This window comes from Petaurus breviceps, unplaced genomic scaffold, assembly GCF_028583685.1.
Source record: "Petaurus breviceps papuanus isolate PSGF00001 unplaced genomic scaffold, PetGlider_PUasm1.0 90650, whole genome shotgun sequence".
NCBI classification, from domain to species: domain Eukaryota; kingdom Metazoa; phylum Chordata; class Mammalia; order Diprotodontia; family Petauridae; genus Petaurus; species Petaurus breviceps.
The window spans coordinates 1,427,161-1,448,694 of NW_027187299.1; the positions used below are offsets into that span (position 1 = coordinate 1,427,161).

A 21,534-nucleotide genomic window follows, 5' to 3' on the forward strand; every position below is an offset into this window, starting at 1 on the left:
CCTGGACTAAAGGTCAGGTACCCTAACCTCAAATCCAGGGTCCTTTCCTATCAACCTTTCAGTGTCCCCTCTTACAGCTATAAAGTAAGGATAATAATAACTCTCACAACAATCCTGTTAGGTAGATAGTAAAAATATCATCCTCACAATAAACAGAGGGATAAGAATTATTATTACCCCCATTTTAAAGATGAGGGAACTGACAACCTGAGAAGTTAAATGATTTACCTCTAATCATAGAATTCTGTGAGTTGGAATTTGAGCCCTGGTCTCCTGCCTCCAAGTTCAGTGTTCTATCTACTTTGAATATGATATTATTAGAATCATGGGATTTAGAACTAGAAGAAATCTTTAAAGATCATCTAATCCAATGCCTTCATTTTACAGCTGAAGAAACTGAGGCCCAGACATGTAAAGTGACTTGTCCAAGATACAAATTAGTACATAACAGAGTCATGCCACTACACCTGTGTTGCCTCAAAAATAATTGTACCACCTACTTCACATGGCTTTTGTAAGGAAAATATTTTGTGAACCTGAGTACTGTATAAATGTGATCTATTATTACCATTATTATGTGAGCTATTATCATCATGATTATTGATGTTACCTCCTTTTTCATCTTCTAAAAATGAAAGTGCAACTTTTGTCAAAGCACTTAAGAGTTTAGGTGATAGGAATAGATAGTCATTATTTGTACAGCACATCTAAGAAATCCAAATCACTTAAAGACCCCATAGATCATCAGACTCCTTCCCTGACTCAATTTTACAGAGACAAAATGTGAAGCAGGAAAATGGAAAGTGATTTTACTGAAGTTCAAAGGTGAAATTGTGATTGAAAACCCAGGTCCCTCTAACAACTTGTACAGGGTTTTATTCCCTAGACCACACTTTCTTTCATTTTGGCATAGGGTCTACAAGAGTCATTTTTAGCTAGCACTCCAGAATATAAAATTATACATTTTTTGATAATGTGAAGATCATGGCCATTCTTTACCTTAACTCACAAGACTTGAAAATTTTATGACACATGGAGTTCTTCCCTCAAAACTCTCTTGAATTCCAGCTCAAAAGATTGCATGATCTACATTGTATTCTGGTAACTAGCTGGTTCAGAAAATTTAGTCAGTTAAATTCATGTTATAGATACCTCTTTTGGGAAAGTACAATGAAGCTTTCTACTACATTTTCTGATATTAACTGCAAAATACAAAATGGATTCAATTTTTCTATCTCAGTTTCTCTGTTTTGTTTCTGGTAAGTAGTCTTGTATATTGATTTGGATCAAATGCAAAATGTGGCTATAAAGATTGTTAAATGGGAGGTAGCATTTGGGGAGAAGAATTTTCCTTTATTGCTAATGTCTTTCCTTTTGTTGTTATTTAAGGCAGAAACTACATATTCTTTAAAAAAATAGATTATTCATGTGTAATCATGCAAAACCTATTTCCATATTAGTCATGTTATAAAAGGAAACAGAGACTAAAATGAAAACCCAGGAAAAATAAAGTTTTAAAAAGTATGTTTTGATCTGTATTCAAATTCCATTGGTTCTTTCTCTGGGGATGCATTTTTCATTATAAGTCCTTCAGAGTAGTTTTGGATCATAGTATGACCCAGAAGTCCAATAATTTTTAAATTATCTCTCCTGGATCTGTTTTTCAGGTCAGTTGTTTTTCTAATAAAATACTTCACAATATTTTTTATTTTCTCATTCTTTTGGTTTTGTTTCATTATTTTCTGGTGTCTCAGAGTCATTAGCTTTCACTTGCTCAATTCTTATTTTTAAGGAATTATTTTCTTCAGTGAGGTTTTGTACTTCCTTTTACATTTGGTCAATCCTATTTTTTTTAATGAATTCTTATCTTTAGTGAATTTTGGTATATCTTTATCCATCTGGTCAATTCTGCTTTTCAAGGCATTCTTCTTCACATTGGATTTTTGTACCTCTTTTACCATTTGTCCTATTCTGTTTTTTAAGGTGTTATTTTCTTCAGTATTTTTTGTGCCTCTTTTACTAAACTGTTGACACTTTTTTCATGATTTTCTTACATCATTCTTTTTTTTCAGTTTTTCCTCTACCTATCTTACTTGACTTTTTAAAATCCTTTTTGAGTTTTTCCATGGCATGAGATCAATTCATATTTTTTCTTGGAGGCTTTGGATGTAGGAATTTTGATTTTGCTTTCTTCTGAATGTAAGTTTTGATCTTCCTTGTTACCATAGTAATTTTATATGGTCAGAATATTTTTCTACTATTTGCTCATTTTCCCAGCCTATTTCTTTACTTTTAACTCTTTGCTAAAGTGGGGTTCCATTTCCAGGGTGGAGGGTGCATTGTCCCAAGCTTCAGAGGTTTTGTGCATCTGTTTTTCAGAGACACTTCTAAGGACCTATAAGTTTTCCGTTTTTCCAAGGTGGTATGATCTAAGGAGAGATGTGTTCACTATTCTCCTGGTCTGTGCTGTGGTCTGCCTGTAAGGGTTATGGGATTTAAAGATCTTCCATGCCCCATTGGACTTGCTGACGTAGCAGGAAGGGGCGGAGCAAGAGGAAGCGGAAGCCAAAACTAGAGTTCCTGCAGTGGCTGGCGGTGGTGGCGACAGCGGCAGCAGCAGCAGAGGCAGTGGCAGCACGAAGCCCTTTTTGAGTTAGCCAGAATTTCTGCTAAGGACTCCTGCTGAGGACTGCCAGGGGCCGGAGCTGCTGGGAGCGCGCTTCCCGGATGCTGGGTGGTTGCTGTGAGTGGGGAGAGGAGGACCTTTGCCTGAGGTAGCCTGTTCTGTTTTAAAGGCTTGAAAATGTGGGTGCTTTCTACTTTATCTACCTGTGCCAATGTCATAACTACTCTGATGGCTTTCGCTTTCTGGTTTTGGGACTCGGTCTTTTGGTATCTTAGTAAATTTTCTAGTTTATTCCCCATATGGCAAGCATGATATATTTTGTGATGGATAATTATATCAGCATATCTGTAATCTCCATAGGCATTGTGAATATGGCATTGCTGATACACTGCCCTAGAACTGGGATGAACTCCACTGTGGCCTCAATCTCTGATGTGCTACTTCTCCTTCTTGCCCTGGGACTGCCACTTAGAACTTCAATTTAAATCTGAGTATGGTCAAAGCAACTGAGTCCTGCCCCCAGTGCCAGCAATGAGACCCCTGTAATCTCCTTCTGACCAGTTAGTTGTTCAACCCCCTTACCATCTGTGGGCTGAGAGCTCTGGAAGCAGCCATTTCAACTGCTGATTCTATCACTAATTTTTTGTGAGTTGCTTTTCTCTTTTCAATGTTAACTGCCACATTGGGTTTGTGTGGCTGAAAATGTTGATCAAAGCTGAAATTCTACAACAAATTAATTGATTTTATGAATTTCAATTTTTTTATTTTTAATGGAATTAGGCAGAGAGCTTGATTTATCACTGGAAGCAGAGAATTCCAATTTAAGAACTATTGGGTTAAACTCCTGGCTTAAACCCATTTCTGATCTGAAGCAGCATGGCTTAGTGGATTCAAACCTTGGTTTGAACACTACTTACTAGTATCGGATAGTAATATAGGACCTCGAGAAAGTCTTGTAACCCCTTTTAGCCTGTTTTTTCATCTCTAAGATGACCATAATAATAACACATACTTCACAGAGTTCTTGTGAGGATCCAGTGAGATAATGTATGTAAAACACTTTGCACATTTTAATGGTTTTACCAGCCCCCAAATCAATACTTGCTTAAAAGCAAGAAAATCCAATGTGGAGCTGTATGTTATTTAAAGAAATCCAGATTAGACATATCAGAGTGGTGAATATCTCCCACCTCCACCATCTGGAAATATCTCTTGTAAATTTATATTCTTCTTTGGATTCAGTGTCCTTTGAAATGCTCAAGGATTTTCTTGATTTCCCCAAGTGTGTTATAAATATCTGTGCAACAGACTCTAACACACAGGAGATGACATCACTTTTGCTGGGCCTCTGAACTCTGCCTGTGGAAACTTGAAAAATTATAAATTATTAGGTTTTAAAAAACATGTATTTTTGCACACATCCTTCCTTTTTGTTGAAAACTGGTAAACTACAAAAATAGATAGTGATGTCTATCAGCAGCAGTTTGCTTAACTGTTTTCAGAAACTGTATGTTGTAGTGATTTTAGAGGGAAGAAGGGATGGTGTTTGTGGGGAAGTATCTGTTGTGCAGAAGCATAATGTATCAATAAAAAAAAAGTGCTGTAAGACCCTGTTTTAAGTAATGTATTACATAGGACAATGGACCAAGCATCTGAGGCTTTGTTTTTAGTCTTGATTCTGCCATTAACTTTGGTCTGACCTTGGGCAAATCACTTAACCTCCTAACACCTCAGATTTTCAAAGTGGGAATAAGAATGACACTACATTAATATTAATGCTGGAATTTTATTTTAGAATTATTGCATGAAAACTATAAGTGCAAAACCATTATACTGATCTTAACCTTTTACATTTCTTAGAAAATTCTTCTCTTTCAATTGTCTCAACTGAATAATTACATTGCACCTTCCTAATAATTAATGTGCATGCATTGTAAGCAACTAAGTTAATGAAAAGAAATTTAGCATCCTCATTTTTCCCCTAAATTGTAATTGTAAAGTTAGTTTCTTACCCTGGTCTCTCACCTCTCCAATTCATCCACCCCTCAGCTGCCAAAATAATCTTCCTAAAGCACTTTTAGACATTACCCCCCTGCTCAAAAAGCTTCAGTAACTCCCCATTGCCTCTAGAATCAAATCTAAACTCCTTTGTCTATCAGGAATTGTTTATCATTCAAAACAGAGTCTAGTCCCAACCTATCTTTCCAGATTAATTTCACTTTACTCTCCTTTATTCACTCTACCATTCAGTCAAACTGGCTGTTTCTAATAAATGATATTCCATCTCCCATCTTTGGCTTTTGAACAAGCTGTCTGCCTTACCTGGAATGAACTCTCCCTTTACTGCAGCCTCTTAGAACACCTATTTTCTGTTAGTGTTCAGTTCAAGGACTCTTCCCCTACCTCAAGCTGTTCCTGATTTCACTGGCTATCAGTGACGTACAGCAACCTCCTCCCAATTACCTTTTATACATATATTTATTTATTTGTATTACCTTATAGGCAACCATGTTGTATTCAAACCCCTCCCCCCATGTAAGTTCCCAGAGGGCACAAAGTGTTTTCATTTTAGTTTTTATACTCCCAATGCCTAGTACAGTGCCTGGAACAGAATAGGGTAATAAATATTTGGTGAATAAATGAATGAGCATCATATTATTATTATTCTCTTTTAGTGAATACCTTGTGAATTGTATATCCCCAACACCCCATACAGTGCCTTACATATTGTAGAAGGTTAAATGTTTGTTGAATTGAACTAAAATTGCATAAGGTAACTCCACATCGAACTGAAAAATTAATCCATAAGAGTGAGTTCCATCATACTGTTTTTCAAAAAGTCAATAAAAGAGTTTCGTATAAAGTATGTCTGGCATCAAATGACTATTGAATCCTTTCCAGTTCTCCTACAACTTTTCTTGCAAACTGAGCTAGTGTAGTGACCTCAATCTCTCTTTTGTCTGTATTTTTCACTCAGGCTCTTTAAATTCTGACACAGTAGGTAGTCAGCCTACATCATGACCCCAAATTTTACTATAAATGAGAGCTTGTAAATATGTTTACACATAAGCTGATGATTAACAGAGTATGTACATAATATATGAATGATTAAGAGCTCCTTCAACTTTATTTGGCCTGATTCTCAGACCCTCCACAGAGAGTTTATTTCCCTCATATGCAGAGGTCTCTTTAATTATCCATGAGCTCTCTATGCACAAGACAGATAGAGTCTATAAGGAAAGGTCACAAAGAACAGAATATATTTCCAAAGGTATATATTTGTGATTTAAAAAATAAAATGGAATTATAATATATACTGTTATTTAACTTAGGTTGTTTCATCTATTTCAGAAGCTTATGTCAGCACTTTTTTAAAAGAAAAATAATTTGAATTTGCCTAAGATTGTCCTACAGAGTTTCTCAGACTTTTATCTAAACATAGTGGACCCAGAGTAGAAGTCACAGGAAATCCAAGTAACTGTTTTTAGAGTTCTGTTCCCATCTGCCCTCCAACTCCAAATATCCCCAGAGACACAATTCTGTAAGCTTTAGTTTGCAAAATCATACCAGGAACTGCATTCTGAAAACAAAGGTTGTGATTCTACATCTGGATTTGAGATGAAATCAATGAACTCGGTGCAGTCACCAGAGTAATATCTCCCCAAACTATCAATGAAATCATACTCTTCTTACTCATATTATAGTATTACATCCAGTAATGGGGAAATATGGTTATATTCTCCTCTAGTTCAATAGCCTTATGCAGCTTCATGTCAGTACTGCTGAACTCCATTAGGTGTCCTCTACTTGTAACTATTTCTGTATACATACTGTATGTGCAAGGTTACCATGTGGTCGTCAAGAGGAATGCTGGGGGAGGGGTTGGTAAGCTCTGTGGGATGCAATTTGGTTTAAAAAGATTTTTTTTACATTGTCATTTTGGAAAACTAGTCATTCTAACCTGAAGCTTCAACTATCAGTTTTGCTCCCTTTTCTTCCATTCCGTTTCTCCTTCCTCCACCCCAACTCCTGCTTTTTGCCAGTAATTATTTAAATAGTTGTCCTTTAGCTCCAGCTATGATTTTATAAAAGAGAACCATAGAAATCAGAGCTGGAAAGGACCCGATTACTTCATCTAGTCCATGTAGAATTGTTCCCCATAGTATATTTTCCTAGTGCTTATGAAAAATTGCAGTTTCTCTGTTCCAGTTAAAATCCATCTACAACTGGCAGGTTTGCTCTCTGCCTTTTCTCCCCTGCCTTATAAAAGTTTACATTGCCGATGTGTGTCCACACATGCATTAATATATGAGCTCAAACTGCAATCAGTTTTGCACCTTTGACTCCAAGGGGCAAACACTATAATAATTTTTCTTTGAGAAGACCTAAAGGCTTAAGCAAGAGGGCAGAGGACTACGTGACTAAACCATCCAAACTTCCTCTTTCATAAGTCGTCACATGATGAAGTACAATTACAATTCCTGCCTTGTCTCTGTGAATTGCAGACGCATTGCCTCACCCTAGAAACCCTGCTCCTGTATGTGTGTGGAGGAGGCAACAATAGCTGCTTCTGCAGCCGATTTGGAAGTGATCCAACTTCAGTCTGAGGAGAGAGGGAGGGGAGGGAGGGGGAAGGGGGGGAGAGGGAGCGGGCGGGGGAGGGGGAAAGAGAGAGAGAGAGCCAAACATAGAGAGAGAGAGAGAGAGAGAGAGAGAGAGAGGACGGTGGGTGGAAGACAAAAACAAAGGTTTGTTTACTTAGTATACATTGATAAACCTGCTTCAGAGCAGTGTAAAAGCTCAGGCGGCTTGAAAGACCTTTGATACAGTATGAGGAATTGCTATTCTGAAAGGCCCAGCAAGAAGGCTTAACTCTTTTATATCCAGAGCTTTTTATGGCAGAGCAGTATAGTAACAAAATAGTTTCCCTCTCCCCCCCCCCATTTTAAAGCAATCCTTTCATCAAGGAAGTTACAATTTAGTTTCAACATTAAATAGCCGATGTAAAATAAAAAGGAAATGTTTATTTGGAAAAAAAAATAGCTCCTTTGAGGTACTCAGTATCTTTCACAGTTGAATTTATTTTTGGTTATTTGTTTCCGTTTTAGGTGTGAATTCTTAGGAGCTTGGATCATGATAGTCCAGAAAGTTTTATATAAAATTAATAAAAGTATGCTTTTAAGGGTGAATTTTATTTCACTCAACATTGCCGTTACCACCTAGTAAAAAAAGGCATTGCATTATTGGTAAATTGAGGAAGGGTCTGTTCTATGACCATGGAACCTCGATAAAGTTACTAGTTATATTATGATTCTTGTTTTATGCCAGTGTTCAGCAGTATCCCTGTGAGAATGGATGATCGATCACACACTGATGTGGTAGGGCAATAGGATTCCACCGAGATGTCTCCTTAGCCCACTCTTCAGGGGAGAAATATGCTAAGGGGAATGGTATTACCAGCCACAATTGTAAAGAATAAAAAGTTACCTAACCCGTTTGCACTAGACTAGGTCAGGGAGGGTTACATTGTGTCCCAGCTTGCACCGGCGTAAGATCTGGAGTGGTTACATTCTCCCTGTTTATTATAGGGTGAGGCTGGGATTGGGATGAGGAGCAGAGATCCAACAATGTGCTTCAGGGAGTCTTTTGAGTTATTAGTAGCACCTTCTTTTTTGGAAATACCCAAGAGGAGACTTATGTGGAGTTTAACATGTAAAAACATTTAAGTTTGGCATTAAAGTACCTCTGTAGTTTTTAGAACAGGTTTTTTCATGTGATTTAAGATTCACCACAACTGTTTCTCTAAGGGTGTTTTTTTTTCTTTTCCTTTTGGTTAATCCTTTCAAACAACCTGGCATTTTGAAGAGCAGCAACAAAAGAAGAACGTCAGCAGGATTTTTCCCCCTCTCCCTCCCAACCAATCCAGTTGTAGGAAACACAATATAATTATTACCCTGATCTTCCCACACTTAACCAGCTCATTCCAGTCTCAAGAAGAGATGTGAACCCGGATTCCCTGGGAGGAAAAAGGCTGAAAATGGAAATCTAAAATTCTTAATTGAAGAGGAGTACTCCCTGTGTTTACTAGCCAACAAACACAATTCCAAAACTAACGCAGCAGAATAAAAGGTAAAAATAAAAATTTCAGTTCATTATGTGCACACGAAAACAGTCTACACTAACTCCTTAATTGTAAATCAATCTTCGCGCCAGCCGGGTTTGTTCCCACAACCAAGTTTCATACTAACCCCAGCCGAGTGTGTAATTAAAAACACACCGCCCCTCCCCCTTCACCAAATTTACAGCAGCAGCCAAATGTACAATTGTAAACGGTCCTTCTAAGCCCTAATACCAATTGGGTGCCACTGGCCCCAGTCTACTCATCCCTATTCTGAATGAAAGAACGGCCGCAGATTTTATGTTTAAAGTAGGCTTCATATCACTGCAAGATGAGTATTATAGTGAAGCTTTTTACACCCATCCCTAAGTACTGTACAAGCTGCTCTCACTACCTTTAGTAAAAGTTTAGCCTGACTGAGGGAGGGACCTGAGATCCCAGAAATAGCAGCCGGGAGGCGGTGCCTAGTGCAGTGACGGAGGTGCTGGCTATAGATCTCTCTCTGTTTCTCTCTATCCCTGGAATGTGCATTTCGTTTAATGAGGCTTCAAGTGCCAATTGCATAGAGTCACGTCTCTACTGAGCCTGCGCACAACGCGGCTGAGGCACATGGGGCAGCGGCAGCCTGGGACAAAATGCCAACGTCACAAGTAGCTCCCTTCCCCCTCTCTAACCTACATAAAGCTGCTGCTGCTGCGCTGTAGGGAATGGCGACCCGCAGGCAGCTGAGTTTGCAGGGATCACTTCCACGTAGTCCATTGCACACAAACCAGCCCAGATTCAAGGAGTTTCCTGTGGTGTCACTGCTTCATCTAACCATGGCTAGCACATAGACGAAGACACCCCATTTAAACTGTAGTTTGGTGGATGTAATGGTCAAATAGCGTTTGAAATTGTATGGAAGAAATAATGTAATGTATTTGAGGAGAGGAACTCATCATATCTGCTCATTCCCGGTAATACTGCAAGTTACATTAGAAAAGGATTAATGTATTTTGTTTGCACAGTATTCCTTTTCCTTTCCCACACACATGAAAACCAGTGAAAAATAACAAACACAAGCATATGAATATGGGTGGGTATTTTTAAGTCTACCCTTTGTCAATAAATGTTGTTTCATTTTCTTAAATCAAATGAAATTTAAAATATTTTTTACAAATGCAACCCAGAACACATTTATAATGCAGCCTTCTTTGAGGTTTTGAACCCACAGTTGAAGTATCATGCATAAATTTAAGCCGTGATCCTATAAACCTTCCAAAACATTTTTTAAAAAGTGGCAAAGCTTGGGGGGTGGGGGTAGTGGATTGCTCTTTCAGCGCGATGAGGGCCAAAAGGACTTTTGAAAATATCCCGGTTGATAATGTCAATGTAGCGTAGAGAGGGAGCAAGGTGAAATGGGTGTAGCGCGGGGCGGGGGGAGGAAAGTGAAGGAAAAGAAAAACAACAACATTTGCATCACATTCACATTGGAAAGACTTTCTGCTCCTCCCTTCAAGGGCTGCTGACAAGCCAGCGCTCCGAGCAAGGAGCTGGTTCTTCTTGCAGCTCTTGTTATCTTGGCAGAAGTTCAATGAGCACAGCACTGGGAGGGAGAAAGAGAGAAAAAAAAAAAGAGGAAAAAGAGAGAGAGAGAGAGAGAGAGAGAGACAGCAAGAAAGGAGGGGGACCCTAACGCGCAGGCGCCTTCGGAGGCTGTCGAAGAATCAAGTCTGTAGAAGTGGAGCAGCCGCGGCGGCAGCAGCAGCAACAGCAGCAGCAGCAACAGCGGCAGAGGCAGAGGCAGCGGTGGCAGTAGCAGCGGTAGCTGGGGTTGGGCGGAGACGCCAGCGACTGGGGGAAGCAGTAGGTGGTGAAGGCGACGGCAGCAGCAGCAGCTGTAGTTGTGAGGGACGACTGACTTGGGGAGCCGCGCTGCGTAGTAACTCCACGCTGACTGCCACCTCGGTGCGGCATGCACTCGGGCTAGCTACCCTCGGCGGCTGCATCACATCACCCACCCGCCTCCCTTCCCCCCGCCCCCCTCTACATCCCCACCCCCTTTTCCTCGCTTAGCACCGGCCCCGAAGACCTGCTGCACTCCCCTGCACCAGCGCGTCCGGTGTTTGCACCGGTTTGGAGACCTGCTGCAGCCTCAGCTTGCACGGACTCCGGGACCTTGCTGCTGCAACCCCAGCCGCCCTGCAACAGTCCCCGGCCGGCCCGCACCGGCAGAGGGGACCTGCTGCCGCCTCGGCTGCACCCTTTTCCTCCCCGCCCCCCTCCCCTTCTGCATTGGGAGCGTTGCACGGGGGCCAAGGCTTCCCGGGGTTTGCCTCGGCCGCCACTGCAGCCCCAGCCACCCCTGCCGCCGCCTCCGCTGGTCGGGGAGTTGCGGGGTTGGAGGGGGGGGAGGGTGCGAGTGTTGCCGGCGGGGGGCGGCGGCGCCTCCTCCTCCTCCACCACCACCACCTCCTCCACCTCCTCCTCCTCCTCCTGCTCGGACATGTCGACCGCGGCTGTGGCGGTGGCGGCCGCTTCTCGGCGGCAATCATGTTACTTGTGTGACCTGCCCCGCATGCCCTGGGCCATGATCTGGGACTTCACCGAGCCCGTGTGCAGAGGCTGCGTCAACTACGAGGGCGCCGATCGGGTCGAGTTTGTCATCGAGACGGCGCGGCAGCTCAAGCGGGCGCACGGCTGCTTTCCGGAGGGCCGCTCCCCGCCCGGCTCGGCCGCCGCGGCCGCCTCGAAGCCGCCTCCGCTCTCCACCAAGGATATCCTCCTGCAGCAGCAACAACAGCAGCAGCAGCTGGGCCACGGCACTGCCGCCGCTGCTGAGGCGGCCTCGCGGGCCCCGCAGGGCCTGGAACGCTACCCCCTGGCGCCGGCCGCCGCCTCGGCAGAACGGGCGCCCCCGAGGCTGGGCTCCGAGTACGGAGCGAGCCGCCAGCCTGCGGGCGGGCCTACGACTCCGCAGCCGCAGCAGCAGCCGCAGCCCCCGCCGCCGCAGCAGCAGCAAGTGAACGGCATCCTGGTGCCCAATGGCTTCTCCAAGCTGGAGGAGCCGCCCGAGCTCAACCGCCAGAGCCCCAACCCTCGGCGCGGCCACGCGGTGCCGCCCACCCTGGTGCCGCTGATGAACGGCTCCGCCGCGCCGCTTCCCGCCGCCCTCAGCCTCAGCAGCCGCGCCGCAGCCGCCTCGCTCGCCGCCATCTCCGGCAGCAGCGGCACCGCCCTGGGCCCTGCGCAGCCCGCCGAGCTGGGCGGCCATAAGCGGTCCGGCTCAGTGTCAGGCGGCGGCGGCGCGGGCGCCGAGCACGAGCCGCGGGAAACGGCCAAGGAGAAGCAGCCCCAGGCGGCGCACCGAGGCCCCTCGGACAACCTGGCGGCAGCCTCGACCGCGGTCTCTGTGTCGGGCGCGGCCGAGCTCGGCGGGGAGGGAGGAGGCAAGGGCCGAGGGCCCGGGGAGCAGGACTGGGTGAACAAGCCTAAGACGGTGCGGGACACGCTGCTGGCGTTGCATCAGCACGGCCACTCGGGGCCCTTCGAGGGCAAGTTCAAGAAAGAGCCGGCCCTGGGCCCCGGCAGGATGCTGGGCTTCGAGGCCAACGGCGCCAACGGGGCCAAAGCAGGTAGGCCGCACCTTGCTGACTCGCAGTGCACGTTTTTGGAGGGGCGGGGAGCGAGCGGGGTGAGGATTTGGGGGGTGCTTTCTTTTGCCACTTTGCCCCAGCCCCCAGAAACAACAAACACCCAACTTCCTGATCTGCATAAGGCGGAACCATGGCTTAGGTGGCAACGTGTTCATGTGCTGAAGCAGCATAACAGAGATGAGTCAGACTGGGGTGATAGACACTGACAGGGTTTTCCTTTCCTAGCACATTCTTGGGAGAGGAGTTATGAAGTCCCTAGTCACCTTTTAACCTGTTCAGCACACATGTATTTAGTCAGAATGCAGTATCCAGTCTGGTGTACACACATGGGTCGATTTTATGTCATTTCCTAGATATAATTTTAAAGAGGCAAGCAGGCACACGTCTTATGTTCTGGTGTGTAATTTATTTTAATCAAATTCCTTTTTGTGGCCATATTTTTTTTCACATCAGTTTACCTATTAGACATTTTAAAACAGCATATGCTGACACCTACAATTTGGTTATGTGCATTAAGACTCCTGTATTGTGGGTTTTTTTCTAAATCCTGATGCAAAGGATCACTCCAAATGCATGTTCATCCTCCCCCTCCCTTTTTTCTTTACTTCTTTGTGTTCTTAGTTGCTCGCACAGCGAGGAAGAGGAAACCTTCCCCAGAGCCAGAAGGTGAAGTTGGCCCTCCCAAGATCAATGGAGAGGCGCAGCCATGGTTAACAACCCAAACAGAAGGGATGAAAATCCCCATGACTCCCACGCCGTTTGTGTCTCCACCACCACCCACTGTCTCACCTCATTCCAACCGGACCACACCGCCAGAAGCGGCTCAGAATGGTCAGTCCCCCATGGCAGCTCTGATCTTAGTAGCAGACAATGCAGGGGGCAATCACGCCTCCAAAGATGCCAACCAAGTTCACTCCACTACCAGGAGGAATAGCAACAGTCCACCTTCTCCATCCTCTATGAACCAAAGAAGGCTGGGCCCCAGAGAAGTGGGGAATCAGGGGTCCAACACAGGGGGACTGGAACCAGTGCACCCCGCCAGCCTCCCGGACTCCTCTCTGGCGGCTAGTGCCCCACTGTGTTGCACCCTGTGCCATGAGCGTCTTGAGGACACCCACTTCGTGCAGTGCCCTTCGGTTCCTTCGCACAAGTTTTGCTTTCCTTGCTCCAGACAAAGCATCAAACAGCAGGGAGCTAGTGGAGAGGTCTATTGTCCCAGTGGGGAGAAATGCCCTCTGGTGGGCTCCAATGTCCCTTGGGCCTTTATGCAGGGGGAAATTGCGACCATTCTTGCTGGAGATGTGAAAGTGAAAAAAGAAAGAGACTCGTGACTTTTCCAGTTTCAGAAAAACCCAATGATCGCCCTTATCTAAAACTGCTTGAATTGTGTATATATCTCTCTCTATATATATATCCAAGACAAGGGAAATGTAGACTTCATAAACATGGCTGTATAATTTTGATTTTTTTTTTGAATACATTGTGTTTCTATATTTTTTTTGACGACAAAAGGTATGTACTTATAGAGGCATTTTCCTCTTTTGTTAACGTTATTAGCAGATCTTTGTGCTTTATTATCCTGGTGACAGTTACTGTTTAATGTAGGCTGTGACTTGCGCTGCTTTTTTAGAGCACTTGGCAAACCAGAAATGCTTCTAGCTGTATTTGTATGCACTTGTTTTAAAAAGAAAAAAAAGCCAAATACATTTTCTGACATTGTAAGATCGCCTTACTGTCTGTTATTCCTTATTCCTGGCCCCTTTCTTTAATCAAAAAGGAGGCAGAATGATTGAGAAGGAAAGCAAATAGAAGGGACAAGATGGTTAAGTGGGGATATCACTATAGGAAATAACAAAGGGGTTCACATCAAAACATTGTCCTTGTATAGTAATAAAAAAAAGTAGACAAAAAGTCTACTGCATTTCTCTTTACTTCTTAAAGAAAAGTTCAATTCTTGGGCCATAGGGTGACTTGTCTGAGAGGCGCTGCTGAGTTAGGGATTTCTGGGATTGTATTGCGTGGTGTGTGTGTGTGTGTGGTTTTTGTTGTTGTTGTTGGGTTTGGGGTTTTTTTTGGGGGGGTTGGGTTTTTTTGGTGTGTTTTAAAAAGGCAAACGACCACTGTTCACGTGATCAGTTGTAAGATTACAAAGCTGCATGCTTTAGTTGATTACATAATGTACAATTTCAGTGATGGAAGGCAATTATAATTGATTGTGGTGTATACAGCATGGCACTGCCATCTTTGAAAAGATCCTAGCTCTGCAGCGCCACTTTATATTTTTCAACGACGCCCTAGAAACTCTCGTTTTTTTGTTTTTCCTTTGAGAGAAGTCACAAGAGAAGTAGTATAGTCAACTTGGAAATTATTGGGGTGGGGGGGGGAATCATCAGTTACCTGTAGTTTTGTTGCTATTGATGCTATCATCTACATCCCATTTCCAGTTAGTGGTAAATACAGTATGGTACAATGACAGCAGCAACTGAGGTTCTGCCAGAATTGCCTCCAGGCATATCAGTGACAGCCCAAATGTGGGTGGAGGAAACCTGTAATTTCCTTCTTACATGTGTTTGAAACACAAAGTGAATAAATAATATTGTTATGAAAAGTGATCAAATAAAATAGTGAAAATGAAAGAAATGAAGAATTTTACATAAGACATGCCCCGTTTTAAAAACTATTTTTGGAAGCTTTTTTGTAAAGTGAATTTCTTTCGATCAAAATTTTGCATCAGTAAATGATTTTTTTTTTGAAATCAATAAATCAGTTATTAGAAATAGTTGTCTTACATTGATACTGGGGGAGGGGGAAGGGGGGGAAAGTGTGTGCTATTATACATAATATTGTCAGGAACAGTATTTCAAAATCTTCTTGGTCTAATGTTTCAAAGTTGACCATTAAAAAATAGTCTCTTGAAGAATTCAAGGGCCTACTTGGGTAGTTTTTTGAGTTCACATTCATACCTGCACAACTTTTATTTGAAAAATAACAAAAATTTACCAGTTTTGGATTGTCTTCAGTTATCTTTTTTAAAATTCTGACATTTATACAGTCTTCAGTGGATGAAATTTTTTTTTAAATGGGTCAAGTTAACACTTGAATATCAGATACTGTACCAAGTAGAGCATTTTTTCTTACTGTTTTTAATGACTCGCATTAATCCTGTCCAGATCCCTATTACATCCATATTATCATTATGACAATATATACAGACTTGAATGATTAAGCAATTTAAGTAATTTTTATGCTTTTTACAAAACTGGAGTATATTTGACTGTCAATCCAGACCAGTCTCTTATGTAAACACAATGCAGAAACACACATATAGGCAATTTTAAATGCACATAAACACAGCTGTAAAGAATTCTTTGGAACCATGTTGGTCTGTTTAAATGTACATCTAGATATTTTATTAAAAAGTGAATATTGGTTCACAAATGTTAACAAGTTAGGCAGTCAGTTCACCCAATGTGTTGTAGCTATCTGTAGTCTTGCAATCTTAATACAGATATTCCTACAAATAACTATTTCTTGCTGTTTAGATAAGACTTCATCCAGCTGTGGAACCAACAACGAAAGGTTTCTCTTGGCTGATGTTACAGTGGAAGAAAATTTGAGACTATTGTTCAAAATGTCTCCTGCAAAAGATCTGAGTAGCATTTGTACAAGATTTCATGGAAGTCTTTTAGCTGGACAGTATTGATATCTTTCTTACTTTCTGACATTCATTTATGTATTTAAAAGCCCAGGCAGGGATTGTTGGGACCTTGCTTGACCTTTTGTTGTACCTGATGACAGTGCAGAAGGAACTTCCACAGTTGGATAAGAAATGTCAGTGATCTACCATACCTAGGCAGTATCAAATTTCCAATTCTAATAGCTCAGCAATGTTTTCAGCACTAATAACAAAATTTGGGGGTGTGGGTGGTAGGGGGAGTGTTGTACCTATCTCTTTATGCACTAGCAGTTTCTTGAATTAAACATGTACCATCTCTAATGTGTCCTATTAAACTTTGTGACAATGTACAGATAGATGGTTTACAACTTTTTGTGAAAACTTCCCTTGGCCAGCAAGTCTTTGAAAGGTGCCTCATTTTGTACCACCTTTTAACCTTTGTTGTTTTTTTTTAATTTAGAGGAAAAAAAGTTGAAAGGGATACAATTTTTTTTCTTGACTTGGTAGTGATAACAAAAATGTGTGAATCTTTGGTATCACCATTATAGCCTACAGTTTCTCATTAGAATTTCACCCATACTGTCATTTGTTATATTAATAATTAAAAGATTTTAGCATTAAATAAAATGACATTGGGAGAGCTGACCATTTCTTGGTGCTTTTTGGGGGGTACAATTCAGAACTGCCTGCATTCACTGATAGTGAGACAGTGATAGTGCCACTTAAGGATATGGGTTTTTGTTTTTGTTTTGGAAAATGTTTGGGTAAAGGACATGAGACAAAGGAGACTGTTAGTACAAAAATAGTCCGAGGAAAGACATCTGGGTAAGGAGAGAAATATTGGGGGGAGGAGGGAATCCTGAACAAGGAAATATTTAGGTTCTGCATTTATTTATTTTTCCAGTGTACAATACTAGAATCCTTTGTTCCACAGAAGTAGGTTGGAGGTAAATGAGAGTGATGAAATTGGTGGCAGGAGTGGGAGTAAGGAGCTTCACAAGATATAAAGAACTCTATTTTCTTGAAAGCTTTGTGATAAAAGTGAGATAGCCATGTTGTGTCATGCCAGTAGATGCAATGAATTAAAGGCTCCCAAGACATGAAAGGTGCATTTTGGGAAGCTTCAGAATAAAGTGATAGACAAAAAACCATGTCTCAGTTTCAAATAAGGCACTTTTGAAGCATTGAATTTGTAAATGAGAAAACTAGGGGAAAAGGTAGAAATTAATACATATGCTTATATAGCAACAGAGTTTGTAGAATATCCTTAGCCTTTCATTCCCTTAAATTGATTTATCACTTTAACTTAAATAAAAGTGTGTAAAACCATTTTGAGGGTAGCAAGTTCACATAGAATGTTTCAAATCAAAATCATGGCAACATCATATAGTAATAGTTACAAGGAATACACTTAAAGTTTGAATGGAATAATAATTTTGAGTTCCTTCATCAACTCTATTTCACTAATATTAGAAGTTTGCAGAATGCATACTATAAGAGATGATAATGTTACTGAAATCATATAGTGGAATCCTCTGCAACAAAATTTGTTATTTAGTAAATAAGGTTTCTCCTGTCACTGGCTCAGTTTTTGTTGTTGTAGTTTGTGTTGTATTAAATTTAAATTTTAAAAAGACAACAGGAAAATTCAGTTAAAAGATGAAAAAGATATTTTCCAAAGATAGACTAGAAGTGATTGTTTTCAGGTTTTTCACTTAAAAAAAAACACCACCAACAACAAATTGATTGTTCATGTGATAGCCTGCTCTAACCCCTCCTCCCCAAAGGGGAAAAAAAAGGGAAACCAAGGAAGTTCTTTTAATTCCCAGATTTTTATGAGCCCCTAGTTACTCGAAGTTATTTTGCATATGATTTATAGATAGTTTTATTTGGTTAGTGAAGAGTAAAATGTTTCTCTTCCTGATTCCTAAGTGTATGCGTGGAATCATTCAGAAAAATGTTCACTTGCATGTAGGCCACTAGAAGTCCTGAGTCACCCTCATTTGCTTGCCTTTTGTTCATAGGAAGCAGTTTGAGAAGACACGCCTTTCCTCTGTCATAGAGCAAGGTCAGACTGCACCACCGATGAATGGAATACATGTTTACCCGATTCATTATCCAAGAATCTGGAAATATTGGGGGAGGGGTGAGGAGTGGAGAAGACACTAGGATTAACTCTTTCTGTGCCATTGCTTGGACTTAAGTTATAAGTGGTACTACAACTAGCTCAAAATTATCAAGGAAATTAATTATCTCATTTATGAATTATACAAATCCTCTGCTCCTGTTGACCATCTGCATTTTTGCCATCTCACAACTCATCAATACCTTTATCATAAGTTAAGAAGGGGCAGAGAGAAGAAGGCACTCAAATGAGTCAGTTTGTAAACAATCCTAGTTCAAAGGTTTGGACAGTGAGATTGAATAATTTGGGGCTATCTCTGAGTTTCAGTTGTCTATGCTATCCCTGTTCACCATTAACAAATAATTTTGTACATAATTTTATTGCCGTGTATACTGTTTACATTACTAATACATTGGTCTTTGCACCAATCACTCCCTACCCACTTTAGTATAGTATAAAGGAAAATTAAAGGAATAAATTTCATCAGTCATTTTGTTTTCTATCATAGTGTCTACCATATTGTTTTTAAAGCCCTTAAAATAATTTACATTCTATAATATAGACATCTTTATGTGCACTGCTTCCTTAAACATCTGTAACACCTTGCACACATGACAGACACTTAATGTTTGTTGAATTGAATTCCTAATTATCTTCAGAGTATTTACTAAATGTTCATATTTGTATGGGCCTATACTGGAAAATTTAATTTGAAAATATATGTGTAGGTTGTGGAAATCAGTGGTTTCATCAAAGAGGATTAATATAACAAGATATTATAAATGCAATGTGCTAAATAACATTTGTATTTGTGGAGAAGTAAAATCTCAGACCTTAGAGCAAAAATGTATGATGTAGTACATGAATCTATTAAGAATAATTATTACTCTATTTGTGTAAGTGAAGTAAAATTTGTATAAAAAGAAAAAGTATTGCATTGCAGTTGCTCAACAGTACAAAAGATTATTTCATAGGAAAATGCAAACAAGGTATTCTTATCACAACTTCAGAATTTGCTCTGAACAAATACAGTGGCCCATTAAAAATGTCTTTTAAAACCATAATGTACTCACTAAGTACTGTATTTGTATATATAGTACGTGTGTGATTTATCTCTTAAAAAAAATTGTAAATCTGCTTTGCATAGCCTGAGGGTACAAGTAAAAGAAATCAAGCCAAGTGAGGACAAGAAGCATTTATTAAGCACTTGTGCCAGGCACTATGCTAAGCAATGCAGAATTTATTGATGAAAACATTGTATTACATAAACACCATTTTACTAGCATTATTGAAATCAAAGCAGCAGATATGGTTTTATATGCTCAGAATAGGTCAATTTACAAAGACAAGTTTTGTACCAAACCATGAAATTTAAACTCTGCAGAGAAAATCAAGTTCCAAAGACTAGGCCCACAAGCTCCCAGTGTAAATTTATTTATTTGTAAATAGGAGTGACACTCAATGATCTCAGCCTCTGGGTGGGGCATTTGGAGGTTATATGGCTTTAGTTCAAGCCTTTCAGTGCAATGGAGCCCTCATGGGACTCTAAAGAGAACATATGCCCTTAGGTAACAGTGTTATGTCAGACTGTTTTCCCCCAATGGAAGTTCAAAGTTTGTTTTAAGGGATGGGAATTGGCTTCTTAGGAGCTATGTTGCATAGTTGATAATCAAGACCCAAGAACTACAAGTCATATCATTTACTAGCTTTATTTAAAGAACAGTCATGCTTTATTCTTCATAGGATTTATAGCTAAAGAGATTTTAGAGATCTTGTCCAAGTTCCTCTTTTTTGTCACATAAGGAAACACTTCCAGAGAGCTTGTGACTTGTCTAAAGTCACATAGAATCTAGTCTGCCCCTGAAGAACTTGGATTCTAACCCAGTCATCTGACCCCAAACCCAGTACTCTTTCCAAGTACACCACACTCCTTAATACCAAGAGCATCAATAAATCTTTGAATGACAAAGGCATTTTTTTTTTGCTAAGCACGAGATATAAATGGACTAGGTGGGGGTGGGGGTGGGGATGGAGGGAACTTGAGCAGCTCAAGTGTTTCTCTGTTTAGCAAGTGAAAGCAAACCTATATAGGTATAGAAAACACCTACTTCACCCTAAAAAGAGTACTTTATGACATGAACAATGGTTCATGTGTTGGTTGTTATTCTACAAAATGGAATTTTCCAGTCATTATTTTCACTTAGGCTAGAACCCCCGAATCTATGATGATAGCTTCAGCTAGTTAAGCTTAATTAAAGATCAGTAAATATTTTTCTGTTTGACATGAGAAAGAACTTTTTTATTTGGAATAAATCAATGTCTTTCTAATCTGAATTAAGAATTTTTTTTCTGAGCACCTGAACCTCTCAAATCAAATTGCCTATTTTGCCTTAATCCAAGCCAAAACCACTTTATCAACTCTCCTTCATTGTCCCCTTATAAAACCAATCCATTAGCCAGTCTTTGGGGCAAGAAGCTTTTTTGATCTTATGCTAGGTGTCAGGCACTGTGCTAAAAAACCAAGTGACACAAGAGGGAGAAACAGTATTGGCCTAACGGGAGTTTACCTTGTAAAGAGAGGGTGTGATTCTTTAATATCTACTCAAGTAACCACCCATACATACCATGGTATATTTTGAACAACAGCAGAGAGTTCTCATGAAGCTTTTAAACGTAGTGGCACATGGTGGCCCACAGGTGTCTTATAGGGTCATTTCTCTAATTCCATGCCTCATCCAATTAAATCCATTGTAACAATCAAGTGCATTATAACACTTAACTACGTGAGACAGTAGGCTAAGTTACTGTACAAGATATTGGGCTTGCTAAACATCTTGAACTTCCACCAACGGTAAGGTCAGTCTGGGGCAGAAGGGCCACAGTACTAAGTCCAAACGATGTTTGCATAAAAAAGGTTACTTTGTGTGGCACACACCCGTAACATGAAAGGTGCCGCCACAAAACATTATCTTTGAACAAATAAGAAGCCTGCTTCTTAAAACCTGAGCCAGGTCAAAAATGTCAAATTCTGGCATTTCTTTCTTTTTTCTTTTTTCCATAAGGGAGTTCTAGAAAGAAAGAAAAACAGTCTACAAATCTGCCAAGTCCTGTTTACTCCAGGGGAAGGAAAGGGGAGGAGGCTCCCTTGTGTTCTCAAGCAGACTAGGTAAAAGTCTTTCGACAGGGAGAGACCTTGTCGTGGTTTCCAATTGTGACACACAGCCTCCCTCATCGCCCGCATTTATTTATTCTAGAACTTTTCACCACCACTCCTCCTGCCACGCTGCTGCATTGCCACACACACACACACACACACACACACACACACACACACACACACACACACACACACAC

The 21,534-nt window shown here is 41.1% G+C and overlaps 1 protein-coding gene across 3 annotated transcripts; it reads left to right on the top strand.

Moving 5' to 3' along the window:
• Positions 1 to 9,452: 9,452 nt before the first annotated feature.
• Positions 9,453 to 19,109, top strand: IRF2BP2 (interferon regulatory factor 2 binding protein 2). Of its 3 annotated transcripts, none has more exons than XR_011163747.1 (3): positions 9,453 to 12,358; positions 13,001 to 13,891; positions 18,080 to 19,109. XR_011163747.1 is itself a non-coding variant. In XM_069064841.1 (2 exons), exons 1-2 carry the CDS (start codon positions 11,230 to 11,232, stop codon positions 13,708 to 13,710), a joined length of 1,839 nt encoding a protein of 612 aa, XP_068920942.1. In that variant the 5' UTR covers positions 9,453 to 11,229; the 3' UTR covers positions 13,711 to 14,101. The 3 variants fall into 3 exon arrangements, 1 of the variants encoding a protein (XP_068920942.1); XR_011163746.1 differs by lacking the exon at positions 18,080 to 19,109 and adding an exon at positions 15,922 to 16,700; XM_069064841.1 differs by lacking the exon at positions 18,080 to 19,109 and having other exon boundaries at positions 13,001 to 14,101.
• The last annotated feature ends 2,425 nt before the right edge of the window (positions 19,110 to 21,534 follow it).